Source organism: Schistocerca americana, chromosome 3 (genome assembly GCF_021461395.2).
Source record: "Schistocerca americana isolate TAMUIC-IGC-003095 chromosome 3, iqSchAmer2.1, whole genome shotgun sequence".
NCBI classification, from domain to species: domain Eukaryota; kingdom Metazoa; phylum Arthropoda; class Insecta; order Orthoptera; family Acrididae; genus Schistocerca; species Schistocerca americana.
The window spans coordinates 508,553,869-508,570,617 of record NC_060121.1 but is presented as its reverse complement, the minus strand read 5'-3'; the positions used below and the strand labels follow the sequence as shown (position 1 = coordinate 508,570,617).

The 16,749-nt window shown below is 41.1% G+C and overlaps 1 protein-coding gene across 5 annotated transcripts in view; it reads right to left on the bottom strand.

Moving 5' to 3' along the window:
• Positions 1 to 8,659: 8,659 nt before the first annotated feature.
• Positions 8,660 to 16,749, bottom strand: part of LOC124605181 — a 179,876-nt gene continuing 171,786 nt past the window's right edge. For all 5 annotated transcript variants that reach the window (XM_047136697.1, XM_047136696.1, XM_047136695.1 and 2 more), the window contains one exon: positions 8,660 to 9,772. In XM_047136697.1, the coding sequence (XP_046992653.1) occupies positions 9,354 to 9,772 (419 nt within the window). In that variant the 3' untranslated portion in view covers positions 8,660 to 9,353. The remainder of the gene's footprint in view (positions 9,773 to 16,749) is intronic.

Below are 16,749 nucleotides of genomic sequence, written 5' to 3'. Positions count from 1 at the left end.
ACTCACAGACCTACAACATTTACCTGACCTTCAAAAACTCCCTGTCATCACCATATAGAACTTAAACAGACCCATGAACCTTTCCTCCAAAAGCCTTAGCCGCACAGAAATATCAGTCCTTTCCAAAGGCATCGCCTTTTGCTCCACTCCCAAATTCGATCATCTCTCCTTCTCCCGGTCCCTACAATGGAAACACATTTTGCCAGCAACCCCACCAATCAGATTCAACCAAAGACCAGTACTGAACTCTGACTCAGTTCACTCCTCTATCCAACTGTGATCAACCCCTGATGTCCCAAAATCACCACCTGTTAACTTTTTAGAATTTTTTTAACCACAAACCTTGCCTCTCCATCATTCCCCAAATTCCTCAACATTCAAACTAACCTCACTTCCATAGAAAGAATTTCGATTCACCACCTAAAAGCTGGTCCTGACCTTATAATCCTACCTGGTGACAAAGGCTTCACCACTGTCGTTTTTGAATGGCAAGGACTAAGTGACAGAAGGACTCTGCAGGTGGAGGAATCTGACAGCTAGCACCCTTCCTTCCACATGACATCCAGCTGTTCAAGATTCCACCAGTCCTTAACCCTCACCAACATACCCCATTCCAGAAATCCAGCTGATCTCCAGCCTCTCCTTAAAGCCTTAGGCCCATCCCAGAACCTATTTCCCAGAGTCCATCTCTTTCCTCATTCCTAAACCCCCCCCACCCCTGCACCCCTACCTTCTACATTCTACCTAAAGTCCATAAAGCCAACCTCCAGGGTGCCCTATTGTGGCTGGTTACTGTGTCCCTGTTGAGAGAATCTCTGCTGTCATAGATCAACACCTTCAGCCATTAACCGCATCCTATCCTTGTATATAAAAGATATAAACCATTTTCTCCACTGGCTCTCCACAGTTTCTGCTCCTTCATCACATGGTGCCCTACTCGTCACTATTGATGCATCTTCCCTTTACACTCCCAAGGCCCGATGGATTCCAAACCTACAGCCTCCTTTCTAGTTGCACTGACGAACTACATCCTCACCCAAACTTACTTCTCCTTTGAAGGTATTAAAAAAAAAAAAAAAAAACAGGGTATGGCTATGGGCATCTGCACGGCACCATACTATGCCAACCTAGTTGTCTGCCATCTAGAGGTATCCTTCCTAAACAACTAGAATCCCAACCCCTCACCTGCTTTGGATTCATTGATGACGTCTTCATGATCTGGATCGAGGCTGAGGACACCCTATCCGCATTCCTCCAGATACTCAACACCTTCTCCCCATTCACTTTACCTGATCCTACTCAACCCAGCAAGCCACCTTCCTCAATCTTGACCTCAACCTGAAAGGTGGCTATATCAGTACCCCCATCCATATCAAACCTAACAACAAGCAGCAATATCTTCACTTAGACAGCTGCCACCCATTCCACACCAAGAAGTCCCTTCCATACAGCTGTGCATTTATAGTGACGAGTGGTCCCTCTCTAAGTATACCGAGGGTGTCACTGAAGCCTTCACAGACCTCAATTATCCTCCCAACCTTGTACAAAAACAGATCTCCCGTGCCTTATCTCTCCCATCAACCACCACCCCAAAAGTCGCACCGTCTGGCCACAAAGAAGCATTCCCCTAATGATTCAGTACCACCCATGACTTGAGAAACTGAATTACACTCTCCGCCAGGGTTTGGCTACCTCTTGTCGTGCCCTGAAATCAAGAATGTCTTACCCACTATCCTTCCCACCCCTCCCACAGTGGTATTCCACCACCCACAAACCTACACAACCCCTGCTCCAACTCCTTGCCTCATGGGTCATATCCCTGTAACAGACTTAGATGCAAGACCTGTCACATAAATCCCACAACCACAACCACAACCACCACCACCATCACCGACTCCAGTCTGGTCACAAGCATCATCAAAAAGGCAGTGGTACCTGTGAAACCAGTCATGTGCTCTACAAGATAAGCTCCAAACCACAGTGCTGCATTCTACATGGGCATGACAACAACCAAGCTATCTGTCCACATGAATGGCCACCGACAAACTGTGGTCAAGAAACAGCTGGACCATGTCCTTGCTGAGCACCCTGCCCAACAAGACATTCTGCATTTCAATGACTGCTTCATAGCCTGTGCCATCTGGATCCTTCCCACCAACTCCAGCTTTTCTGAACTGCAGAGGTGGGAACTCTCACCACAATATGTACTATGTTCCTGTAACCCTCCTGGCCTCAACCTTCATTAGTCATTATCCATCTAGCCCATTAGAGCAATACACAGCCCTCTATCCAACCAACACACCCATAGTCTTTATACTTCTCTCCTTTTTTGCTACTCCTCCCCCTCCCCTCTGACTAAACTCCTGACTGCACCTACTGCTCTACTCTCTCTCCACCTTGTCCCCCTATGCTCCCATAAGCAGCACTTTTCTGTGCCCTACCCCTATCCTACTATCCCTCCCCTTCCCTGCCACAGCCTCCTCCTCATCCCCACCACCCGGTTGCCTCTCCCATCATGCGCTGCTGCTCACAGTCTGACCTAAGCAGCCAGAAACTTTGGTGTTGTTTGTGTGTGTGTGTGTGTGTGTGTGTGTGTGTGTGTGTGTGTGTATAAAGAAACATTCCACATGGGAAAAATATATTAAAAACAAAGATTCTGTGACTTACCAAACGGGAAAGTGCTGGTAGATACACACAATAAAAAAACACACACACACAAAATTTCAAGCTTTCGCAACCCACGGGGTTGCGAAAGCTTGAAATTTTGTGTGTTTTTTTATTGTGTCTATCTACTAGCGCTTTCCCGTTTTATGCATACACACAAAATTCTAGCTTTCACAACCAATGGTTGCTTCGTTTCTGATGAAGCAGTTGCGAAAGCTAGAATTTTGTGTGTATGTATGTGTTTGTTAGTGTTTCTATCGACCTGCCAGCGCTTTCGTATGGTAAGTCACATCATCTTTGTTTTTAAATATATTTTTCCCGCGTGGAATGTTATATATAAAAACAAAGATGATGTGACTTACCAAACGAAAGCGCTGGCACGTCGATAGACACACAAACAAACACAAACATACACACGAAATTCACGCTTTCGCAACAAACTGTTGCCTCATCAGGAAAGACGAAAGGATGTGGGTTTTAAGGGAGAGGGTAAGGAGTCATTCCAACCCCGGGAGCGGAAAGACTTACCTTAGGGGGAAAAAAGGAGAGGCATACACTCGCACACACACACACACACACACACACACACACACACACACACACACACATATCCATCCGCACATACACAGACACAAGCAGACATTTGTAAAGGCCTTTACAAATGTCTGCTTGTGTCTGTGTATGTGCGGATGGGTGTGTGTGTGTGTGTGTGTGTGTGTGTGTGTGTGTGTGTGTGTGTGTGTGTATTCCTGTCTTTTTTCCCCCTAAGGTAAGTCTTTCCACTCCCAGGGTTGGAATGACTCCTTACCCTCTCCCTTAAAACCCACATCCTTTCGTCTTTCCCTCTCCTTCCCTCTTTCCTGATGAGGCAACAGTTTGTTGCGAAAGCTTGAATTTCGTGTGTATGTTTGTGTGTCTATCGACCTGCCAGCACTTTCATTCGGTAAGTCACATCATCTGTGTACCTTCATTTTTAAAAGGGACATCCATTTATGCTTAACAATATAAGAAATTCTTTACCATATTACATGATATGTGGACAGGTCATTTTCCTTTCTGTAATCATCAGTGTTCAGTTTTACTCTACATTATATATTTCATATAAGCAGGGCTAATTTAAGGCTGAAGTGGGGTCCAATTTAACGCCAAAGTGCTATAAGCAACCGCTTGGTTTGCCCGAGACTAAAATTTGCTTACAGGGTGTACTATCATTAGTACTGAAAACAACAGATTTCCACAACCACTAAATGTGAGATTTATTTTTAAAGGTGTTATCAAGAAAAGCCAACAATCTGAGGTGGGATGGGGGTGTAAAATGATATACTTCATTGTGTGTTTGGAAAAATGTTTCAAACTAGACCTGCATTGAATTACAAGTTGACAAGTCTAGAAACAAAATAAAAATTAACAATGTGAGCACAACTGATAATTTGAATAGAAGCATTGTTATATATTACTACAATTAATGAGAATATATTCTGAGCCGAGAAACAAAAGGAAGATGTTAAAGCTCTGCTTGTCTGCTTTACATTTTATAATTGTAATATATACTGAATAGATCACAAAATGTTTTGTCTCGATCAAGGACAAGGTTTTTTCTACTTTGAAGGGGAAAAGTAGCGTAAGGGATGATGATCTTTGAGGAGTGATTTATTAAGTACTCTTATTTGTAAATGAAATTTTATTAATGGTCATTGTGACGAGTTTACTTCCCTACATATATAACTGATATGGATATTACTATGCTTTTGACACAAGTAGCACTTAGGTCTTTAACTGAAACAAGGTCTAAAGTGCAAAACAATGCTTTATCCATTTCGTTGGCTAGGGCACACCATGAAAAGATATTTACTTCTTAGGCATCAACCTCAGTTGGCCAAGGCTTGGAAAAGAAATAGGCTGTGGACTTCAAGAAACAATGTTATCATTGCCAGAAGGTGATTTTAACATTGTTATTCCTCTTTGTCAATCCAGAATGTTAACTATTGCAGAACCTCATTCCGAAGCAAACACTGAACCATGAGGTATTTATTTGTATCACTCCCTCCTTGCACCACAATCATGAACACAGAAATAAATACATCCGATTATTTGTCAAGCTTTCATTTTCATGTTTCTTTAGCTGGCAAAAAAATCATTTTTTTCCCAATTCTCAACCAACCAACAAAATTTCAGGGTACAGAAAAAGTAACCATCCACCTGTAGCTAATTAATATGTAGCATGTTGGCATGTGTAACAGCATACACACTTCTGACTTGAAGGAGTGCTAAGTAGTGAAGTACAGAGACTCCCAAATACACTGATCTGCAGCCACAGCTACAATTATTGAAGAAAATAAATAATGGTCAACCAAATCACAGCACTAATTGCTTAAAGCAACAGTTGCTCCACTTGCCTCTCTTCCTCTCCTCCATAGATAGATTCTCAAGAACTTATCGTGTATTTCCCATTTACTGTATGATTTCCTTAAGAGGTAGACAGTGTTTTATAAACAGTAAAGGTACATTAATGGAGTTCTAATGAATTTTTAGTAATTTTTAAAATAGTTGGTTGTAATACATTTTTAAATTTGTACTGGTTCTTTGTATTGTTTCTCCTAATGTTCACAAGTTGGGACACATAACATTGTTCTTATATGCAGCCATTTTATGAATGTACTTCAGTGTATATTTCACTGCAACATTTTGTGCACTGGAGACGATATTCCAATTTGTGATTCTTACACATAAAATTTATATTGTACTTACAGTTTTCTGTGCTTCTGTTACAGAGAAAAAATTGGAAGGCTAATGTTGCAGTCAAGATCTGAAGCAGCCTTTGTTCATAGACTGTACATAAACGTGGTGCAACATTGCTAAAAATAGTCCAGCTCTGACGTTAAAACTGCATTAAAATAAACATATAAAAAGTGAATCATATGAACCTTTAAAAAGTGACTTATTTTTGTGTGGTTTTTGGAAATGTTGGGGTTAAGCTTAAAATGTATTTCTATTGAGAATGAAATAAGTTTTGATTAAATTCATAACAGTTTTAGAAAGATCAGTGTTATTGTGATTACATAAGAAACAGTCATTGTTTGTAAATACAAATGTACCATTTACTTAATTTCTGGAGATGTGTATGATAATTACCTTGTAATCAGTAGTTGTGCTATTCACTAGTCAAGACACAATATGTGCCGTAGCTGGCAGCTAAACTGATTAGATTCAAATTTTTTTTTTTTTTTAAGTGAATCATGGAAGTAAGCCAATGTATGTGTCTCAATCTTGACAAGTTCAGTATTTTCTTACGTACACTGGAATTATATTGCAACTCACAGCACTTAAATATGGGAAGCTCATGAACAATTCCAATCATTTCAGTAGTATCATTACAGTGTTTATATGAGTGTAAAAAAACTTTGAGAAAGCTCTATGAATTCTGATGGTTAAAAAAGTGTCATTTTATTTTGTGCTGTTGTCATTTGCAGTGTTCCTTTGTTTCATTTTGTGATATTAGAATGGGATGAAAGTTCAGCTCATTTCAAAAAAATTATTTAGTTGGGTTATACACATGACATCTTTCAAAGTGTATTAATTTGATGAAAGGACAATATAAACTGTACAATAATCTTTTGTCTTCCAATGTACGGTAATTTAGATCTCAATTATAATTTTACACTATGATCAAATATTGGTTGAGCCGTTTGAATAATTATTATTAGAGTTCATGAGTGGCTCTTGCTTATTTGAGCTGTGTTGTGATGTTCACACAATTCTTATTGTATAAGTACATTCAACTCTTAGCTTTGAACCAAACTATTGTGACAAAGAATTTTTCTGCTACGTACTGGATAGCATTTTATATTTTGAAAATTCTGTTGTTTCTAAAGTGACTTATCAGTTCAGAAAACAAGGTTCAGAAGTACATTAAATGTGTTCTGTGAACATTTTTATATCATTTATTTGACATTGTCTTAGATGAATAAAGTTTTGAAATGAAGTGGTTTACCACCTTAAATGATGCTGTAATGCATTCCAACTTTCATTGCTGCAACCATTGAATATCCTCCTCCTCCTCTCCCACCTTGTGATATAAGAAAGAGGTTAATTATTAATCCATTAGTTCTTGACCTCCTTCAGTTCAGTCATATTTCTTTCTAATTCAGGCAAAAGTAAAAAGGTAAGTGTGAAGAAGAAACAATAAAGAGAATAAAAAGTTTTTTCATAATAGTCTCTCGACAACCACAAATGCCTTAATGATTTGAATAATTCGACTTTCCTTAGTTTACCTGGCCAGGTAGCTATGCCCTGGGATGGGATAAGGAGGTGCGCTGACCCCGGATCAAACCTGCCTGGTAGTTTCATGACAAGATCCAGTGTGCAGGCCAGCCTAGACGTGGTGTTAAGGCAGTTCCCCACATGTCCCTAAGTGAATACTGAGCTGGTAGGCAAGTCCTGTCTTAGTTACACGAGACATAAACATATAGAAAACTTTGCTCATTTTTACATGAACAACACCACAAGCAGACGGCGTACGCACATTCCGTCCTGGGGTGACGGAGTGGTGAAAAAGGCATCTAACCACCCCTCAACTTAACCACGTCAAATCTGTAGATAACCATGCTGATCCTGCGCTGATCTGGGACAAAGGCACATGAAGACGATCTTTCCCTGGTGTACATATCTCTTCCTCTACTCCTACAAGTGTAGAATTTGCAAAAACTAATTTGGTTGCTGCTTTACTGCTGCATAATAGTTTAGAGAATACTGCAAATTCATTTTTAAATGATGACAGCTAAATGATATATACTTTAGTTACACATACAACTAACTTGTTCATGACAAACAGCTCTTATGAACTTAATGCATTGCAACAATGGAAAAGTTGACCTCAATATGACTCACTTATTATTTCAACACTAACCTATAAATGAGCAGAGGCACCTGTTTAGGATGGAGGAGGCAGAGAAGGCTGCTGAATAAATTAAGTGGCAGTACTGTCAATATCAACGTTTTGGGGTTACCCTTAAAACACTTAGAGGAATAGCTGGATGATAGTGATTGGGGAGGGAAAGGGAGAAGGGCTACAAACTAACCGGCAAACACACCAGTATCAGCTCCTTGATTGTGCATGTGAATGCTTTTTCTGACAGGCTATTAATTTTTTTGCAAATGCTTTATGCCTATAGGTTACAGTCTTATTTGCTCCGAACAACAATGGTCTGTTGTGATTCCCCATCCACTCCCCCCTACCACCATCCCCTCCTGGATTATTTTCTTTTTCCAATCCCCATCCACCACTTTTTAGTCACTGAAGAGGTAATTACTGCTGCTTGTGCCTGTGAAAACTTTTTGTGACCTATGTTTGGACATTGGTTTTGTGATGAAATAACAACAAGTGAAAATACCGAGTATTTTGGTAGCAATATTATGAGAAGTAAAGTTGCTACTCACCATATAGCGGAGATGCTGAGTCGCAGATAGGCACAACAGAAAGACTTTCACATTTAAAGCTTTCGGTCGATGGACTTCGTCAACAATAGACACACATACACGCTCACACAAACGACTGCACTCTCTGGCAACTGGAACCACACTGCCAGTGTAACTACAGGTATGTGTGTGTGTGTGTGCGTGTGCGTGTATGTGTCTATTGTTGACGAAAGCTTCCAGTGTCAAAATCTTTTTGGTGTGCCTATCTGCGACTCAACATCTCCGCTATATGGTAACAACTTTCCTTCTCATAATATTTTTACATTCCACCCTGGATTTTCCATTGTTTGAGTATTTTTAAATCAATGGCTCTGTAATAGCTTTATGTTCTATAAAGAATCTGAAACATTGATTAGTTACAAAATCTGCAATCTTAAATTATAATATATTTTGAATAGTCAAGGAAATTTACCATTTAATTTTCAGACATTCTGCACTCTGCATCTATGTCCACGTGATGACAAGGCAGTTACACAAAGCACTTTATGGTCTATTTTGAGGTGGGAGTGAATGTCAATGATATTATTAAATAATATATTTATTTAAAAAATAGAAATCCCTAGTCTGCAAAAAAGGAAATGTGGCTGTATCAAATACAAGCTAAAACAAACAAAAAGTATCATCACATTAGCAACTAAAATAGCTGATGTAATCAAAATAATTAAACTGGAATGACATCAGTTTCAAAACAGTTTTATCACTTAAAATAGGATTCTTACAATTATTAGTGTTACATTTTCATACAATTAAAGTAAGCTTCTGAGTATAGCAAGTAAATATTACTTGTAAAAATAATAATGCAACTTTGGTCGTGGATGACTACTCACTTTGGAAACAATAATAGAAGGTTCCCCTGAATAGCTCCAAACCAAAAATAAGAATACTGAGTAGAAAAGATCATTGCTCTAAATACATATTGAGCTTTGGTTGTGATCACGAGACACTACATTTATGACTTACGGGGAACAAGTGATGATACCAATATTTGCACCTAAAAGGTGTTTTGTCCTCCAAGTTACAAATAAAATTCAAGAAACCATCAGAGAAGATACATTTAAAAGACAGTACTATTGTGAAGCTAGTCAGAGATGTCACAGGCATAAACACATTTTAAGGAATGAATTACGCTAACAGTCTTACAATACACCAACAAGCAGTCACAAATTCACTAACAACAAAGGAACTAATATGCCTCCAATGTCTTAATACTTTTTTTAAAAGTAGCTCTGAAAATTACGTACAGCTGAAATTGGAATTTCATGCCGCTTACAAAGATGGTTTATAACCTTTCTCATTTTTTCAAAGCTTCGGAGAGTTCTCATGATTTGTCGTATAGTTGAGTACTCAACATGAGTAGAAGATGCCTGCACTGCACCACACCGCGCTTGCCCAAATTGACTTCTTACAAGTGGCACATGATATGTGGCCATGTGACTGCAGACAAGAGGTAAAAGCAGAGGATGTAGGCGAGTCCATATCTCGACTGATAATGATACTCCCAAATGTCTTTCTATGATATTCTCATATTTCAGTTTTGCTGTCTTTAGCAGTGATTGTATTTCTTCAGGTATGTGCTCCTTTAGTTGTGGTTTTATATCATTACCTTCCAGAACATCTTCAAGTAGCACAATGCCTGCAACAACATGCCCAACACAAATTAGCAATATATTCATCAGCATGAAGAATGATTCAAAAAGATAGTGTGATGTCTGCATTGACACACTGTACTCCACAGACTGCATCATGTGGAATTAGGTACTAAATTATTACATACAGATCTTATAAACAGCAGTAGTATGGCTCACAAACAACAATAAATCAGTGTCAGACTTTATATATAAAAAAAAACAAAGATGATTTGACTGTTCAGTGCATCCTCCTACAGGCCAACCGCAAATTAGAGCAGCATGCCACCCTTCACCTCAAAAAACTATCCAATCTCCTGGTTTCCCACCTCCGGAAAGGCAACTCACTCACCCTTCACAACCTTTCCAGCAAACCTCAACCACCTCTCATTGCACACAAACCCAGTCTCTCCCACCTACTCAGTCTCCCACTTCCAGCTCCACTCCCTCCAAAACCTCAAAATTCCAAGCAACACAATCTGGCACCACAACACCCTATTTCAGTAGTTAACCTTTCCTCCAAACCTCTCTCCCAATCCGAAACCTCTGTCCTAACCAAAGCCCTCACCTTCAGCCCCACTCCCAGATTCAACCAAACAGCCCTCGTCAAAGATTTACTGTCCTACACCCGTACTCTCTGCTGGAAGTATTACTTTGCCACGAAGAAAAATGATCCTAATCCTACCCCTAACGATCCAACTCCCCAAGACACTATCCAAATTGAACCCTGCCTGGAACAGTTCCGTCCTCCATCACAGCGGGACCCACCTCCTCTTCCTCAAAATCACCCTCTCCAAACCTTCCAGGAATTTCTGACTTCCAGCCTTGCCTCTCAATCCTTCTTGAAAAACCTTAATCCTACTCCCAACATCACCACTGCTGAAGCCCAGGCTATCCGTGATCTGAAGGCTGACCGGTCCATCATCATTCTTCCGGCGGACAAGGGTTTCACGACCGTGGTACTTGATCGTCGGGAGTGTGTGGCTGAGAGACTGCGTCAGCTTTCAGACAACACCCCATACAAAGTTTGCCAAGGTAATCCCATTCCTGATGTCCAGGCGGAGCTTCAAGGAATCCTCCGAACCTTAGGCCCCCTACAAAGCCTTTCACCTGACTCCATCAACCTCCTGACCCCACCGACACCCCGCACCCCTACCTTCTACCTTCTTCCTAAAATTCACAAACCCAATCATCCTGGCCGCCCCATTGTAGCTGGTTACCAAGCACCAACAGAACGTATCTCTGCCTACGTAGATCAACACCTTCAACCCATTACGTGCAGTCTCCCATCCTTCATCAAAGACACCAACCACTTTCTCGAACGCCTGGAATCCTTACCCAATCTGTTACCCCCGGAAACCATCCTTGTAACCATTGATGCCACTTCCTTATACACAAATATCCCGCACGTCCAGGGCCTCGCTGCGATGGAGCACTTCCTTTCACGCCGATCACCTGCCACCCTACCTAAAACCTCTTTCCTCATTACCTTAGCCAGCTTCATCCTGACCCACAACTTCTTCACTTTCGAAGGCCAGACATACCAACAATTAAAGGGAACAGCCATGGGTACCAGGATGGCCCCTTCGTACGCCAACCTATTCATGGGTCGCTTAGAGGAAGCCTTCTTGGTTACCCAGGCCTGCCAACCCAAAGTTTGGCACAGATTTATTGATGACATCTTCATGATCTGGACTCACAGTGAAGAAGAACTCCAGAATTTCCTCTCCAACCTCAACTCCTTTGGTTCCATCAGATTCACCTGGTCCTACTCCAAATCCCATGCCACTTTCCTTGATGTTGACCTCCACCTGTCCAATGGCCAGCTTCACACGTCCGTCCACATCAAACCCACCAACAAGCAGCAGTACCTCCATTACGACAGCTGCCACCCATTCCACATCAAACGGTCCCTTCCCTACAGCCTAGGTCTTCGTGGCAAACGAATCTGCTCCAGTCCGGAATCCCTGAAGCATTACACCAACAACCTGACAACAGCTTTCGCATCCCGCAACTACCCTCCCGACCTGGTACAGAAGCAAATAACCAGAGCCACTTCCTCATCCTCTCAAACCCAGAACCTCCCACAGAAGAACCACAAAAGTGCCCCACTTGTGACAGGATACTTTCCGGGACTGGATCAGATTCTGAATGTGGCTCTCCAGCAGGGATACGACTTCCTCAAATCCTGCCCAGAAATGAGATCCATCCTTCATGAAATCCTCCCCACTCCACCAAGAGTGTCTTTCCGCCATCCACATAACCTTCGTAACCTCTTAGTTCATCACTATGAAATCCCCAAACCACCTTCCCTACCCTCTGGCTCCTACCCTTGTAACCGCCCCCGGTGTAAAACCTGTCCCATGCACCCTCCCACCACCACCACCTACTCCAGTCCTGTAACCCCGAAGGTGTACACGATCAAAGGCAGAGCCACGTGTGAAAGCACCCACGTGATCTACCAACTGACCTGCCTACACTGTGACGCATTCTATGTGGGAATGACCAGCAACAAACTGTCCATTCGCATGAATGGACACAGGCAGACAGTGTTTGTTGGTAATGAGGATCACCCAGTGGCTAAACATGCCTTGGTGCACGGCCAGCACATCTTGACACAGTGTTACACCGTCCGGGTTATCTGGATACTTCCCACTAACACCAACCTATCCGAACTCCGGAGATGGGAACTTGCTCTTCAATATATCCTCTCTTCCCGTTATCCACCAGGCCTCAATCTCCGCTAATTTCAAGTTGCCGCCACTCATACCTCACCTGTCATTCAACAACATCTTTGCCTCTGCACTTCCGCCTCGACTGACATCTCTGCCCAAACTCTTTGTCTTTAAATATGTCTGCTTGTGTCTGTATATGTGTGGATGGATATGTGTGTGTGTGCGCGAGTGTATACCCGTCCTTTTTTCCCCCTAAGGTAAGTCTTTCCGCTCTCGGGATTGGAATGACTCCTTACCCTCTCCCTTAAAACCCACATCCTTTCGTCTTTCCCTCTCCTTCCCTCTTTCCTGATGAGGCAACAGTTTGTTGCGAAAGCTTGAATTTTGTGTGTTTGTTTGTGTGTCTGTCGACCTGCCAGCACTTTCATTTGGTAAGTCACATCATCTTTGTTTTTAGATATATATTTCCTACATGGAATGTTTATATATATATATATATATATATATATATATATATATATATATATAATTTCCTAAGCTTGAATTTTGTGTGTTTGTTTGTGTGTCTGTCGACCTGCCAGCACTTTCATTTGGTAAGTCACATCATCTTTGTTTTTAGATATATATTTCCTACATGGAATGTTTATATATATATATATATATATATATATATATATATATATATATAATTTCCTACGTGGAATGTTTCCCACTATTATAACTATATATATATATATATATATATATATATATAAAAACAGAAAACATTTGCTGCACTACAGTTAGTCAATTAGTTATTCATATGTTGCCCAGATCGTAAGTGTAATCTCTTTGCTATTAAGTGAAATGAGAATGAGGTGCAGTGGTGGATTGCAATAGTCACTGCCCCTTCCAGTATAGTGTTTATGAATGTTACAGTTACTTTCCAACTGCTGTATGGTTATTATGAACAAAATTCATAAAAGAGTAAACATTTTCTTCCAGGCTGATGATGTGCCACCAAAATGATGCAATGAGGCACTGGTGAAATGAAAATAAGAGAAGTAAATCATCTTTTTGACATTTTCGTTTCCAAAATTTGCTGTTATCCATGGTGACATAGTTGCAGAATTCACATGTGTAAGAAAGTGCGTAACATGTGGCTTCCAGATCACATTATTATCAATATAAACACGTCAGAATTTAAATATTTTGTTCCATTTATTGCTTTATCCTGAGGCTTTATTTAGGATGATTCGATCAGGCACAGCGCAGCATACACTGAGGTGACAACAGTCATGGAATACGTGATATGCACATATACAAATGGTGGTAGTATCGTATATACAAAGTGTAAAATGGCAGTGCTTCAGCTGAGCTGTTATTTGTACTCAGGTGATCCACGTGAAAAGGTTTCTGACATCATTATGGTCGCACGACGAGAATTAACAGACACTGAACGCACAACAGTAGTTGGAGGTAGGCGCTTGGGGCATTACATTTCAGAAATCATTATGGAATTTAATATACTGAGACCCACAATGACAAGAGTGTGCCGAGAATACCAAATTTCAGGCACTACCTTTCACTATGGACAACACAGTGGCCAATGGTCTTCAATTAATGACCGAGAGCAGCAACATTTGTGTAGAATTGTCAGTGTCAACAGAAAAGCAAAACTACATGAAATAACAGCAAAATTCAAAGTGGGGCATACAATGAATGAATCTATTACGACAGAGCAGTGAAATATGGCATTAATGGGCTATGGCAGCAGATGACCCACTAGAGTGTCTTTGCTAACAGCACAAAATCACCTGCAGTGCCTCTGCTGGGCTTGTGGCCATATCAGTTGGACCCTAAATGACTAGAAAACTGTGCCTGGTCAGTAATTACCAATTTTAATTAAGAGCTGATGGTAGGGTTAGAGTGTGGTGACACCCAAAGAAGCCATGGATTCAAGTTGTCAACAAAGCACTGTGCAAGCTTGTGGTGGCTTCATAATGGTGTGGGCTGTATTTACTTGGAATAAACTGGGTTCTCTGGTCCATCTGGACAGATCATTAACTGGGAATGGTTATGTTCAGCTACTTGGCGACCATTTGCAGCCATTCATGGACTTGACATTCCCAAACAACAATGTCATGTCACTTGGCCACAACTGTCCATAATTGGTTTGAAGAACATTCTGGACAACTCAAGCAAATGATTTGACCACCCAGATCACCTGATATGAATCCCATCAAACATTTATGGGACATAATCAAGAGATCAGTTCATGCACAACATCCTGCACTGGCAACACCTTCGCAATTATGCATGGCTATAGAGGCAGCCTGGCTCAATATTTCTGCAGGGGGCTTCCAATGACTTGTTGAGTCCATGCCGCATAGAGCTGCTGCACTAGGCCAGGCAAAAGATGGTCTGACACAATACTGGGAGGTATCACATGACTTTTGTCACCTCAGTGTATAACTAACTACATGCAGTGTCTTTCATCCAACTTCAGTGACAGTCCATCTGCAGAAAACTAGTTGTTAATTTTCAAGAAAACTTTACTTTTACAAGTGTTGAAGTTTCTCAATTAGGCTTGATTATAATACTTTCACTGTCAGCAGAGGTAACTGTTTCAGCAGTTTCCAGGAGTTCAACTGAGATATTGTTTCCATTTTATGCACAATATTTTGATGACCAACCTAGTCGGCTTCTTCAAGTGGTGCAAGTTGTGCTGCTATGTGTATTCACTGTCTGGTTAGAGTATAAGTAACAGCACACAGCAGCAACAACAACAATAATAGCACTCAGTGAGTCATGCTGAGAAAACCTGAGAGATAATAACAATTTCAGCTCCTTGAATATACAGAGGGGTTAACAAATGATTTATTGGGTTTTGACATCTTATAGCCTCAAATACTTAATGCCTCCCATTTGTACTAATATCCATTCGAACGAGTACACTTTAAAGTTTTGTTTATATCATTCCTTTTTGATTCATCAGGTGGCAGAGTGGTAACAGTTCACAAAATGGCGACTAATAAACAGAAAGCATTTTGCATGTTGCAATATGAGAAGACAGAATCCATCACTAGTGTGTAGCATGGATTCCGAACACAGTACAACATACAGCCACCAACTCACCAATACATTCTGTGATGTTATCAATAGTTCAAAGGTACTGGCTGCCTCTGTAAGGAAAAGCTCTGAGTGACCACCTGTCACGGAGGAAACAGTTGAGAGCGTCCAATATGTATTCCTTCCTAGCCCAAAGAAATCCACGTAATGCAAGGCAGCCAACTGTGTGCAAGATTCTGCAGAAACTGTATCACATACAGCTGTTGCAACACTTACAGCCAAATGACTGCACCGTCAAATGTGAATTTTGTGAAAGTTTCCAGAAGTTTGGGGTGATATTGCTTAATAGAGGAGGTGTGTTGCAGCTGGTTCGTGAGGGTGATTGGAGGACTAATATGTGTAGATACGACATGGGCAATTTGTTTGTGGACTGTGTCTGCCTGTGAAGAACTTAGTATGACCTTCAGCATACTGGGCTAGGAATATGTGCTGTACATGGGTGACCAGACTGCTGCAAAAGCCGTTTTACTGTAGAGGATATGGTAGCTTTCAAAACAGTGGTGCTGCCAATGGTTGGTGGACTTGATGTGGACAGAGGTTTTTAATGGAAATATCAGAGTGACATAGGTCAGTATACAAGGTGGCAGCGAATTGGATTGAGGAGGAATAAGTTAAGTTGACAGGAGTTAGTGGAAGAATGAGGGGTGTGGATGTCTTCCTGTGAGTCCATATCATGAAAGTATCTCTGAGTACTCTGACCCAGACAAGGGGTTTAGGACCTTGGGTGGCTAAGGTGGTTTCCTCATTACAACTCATCATGAACAAGATGGCATAGGAGAGCGCCAAGTGGATATCCAATGTTTAAGGATAGAGGTGGTTGATAGGCAATGAAATAAATAGTTTGTGTGTTTTATATGGGAAGCTAGGACGGAGCCAATGGGTAGAAGCTGTTAGTCATCATCAACTGAGATTCTTTATCATGTGAGCTTAGTAACAAGCAACAATATGGCACCCAGGATGCTTAGGTTTATGGGTTTTAGGAAGCATGTGCATGTGCAAGATGTAACTGGGGTAAGATGCAAGATGGATTTGGGGGAGAGAGTCTGAGATGGAACAAAGGGTTTGAGTAATGACTGGAGGATATGCTGGACTTTGTCCCCCACAGTCTTAGCACCAGTGGACAGAACATCTGTAATAACGAGCACGTCCTTACCCATGATGCTGAGGTATTGTAGCTGAAAGAGGCAAGCAACTGATGG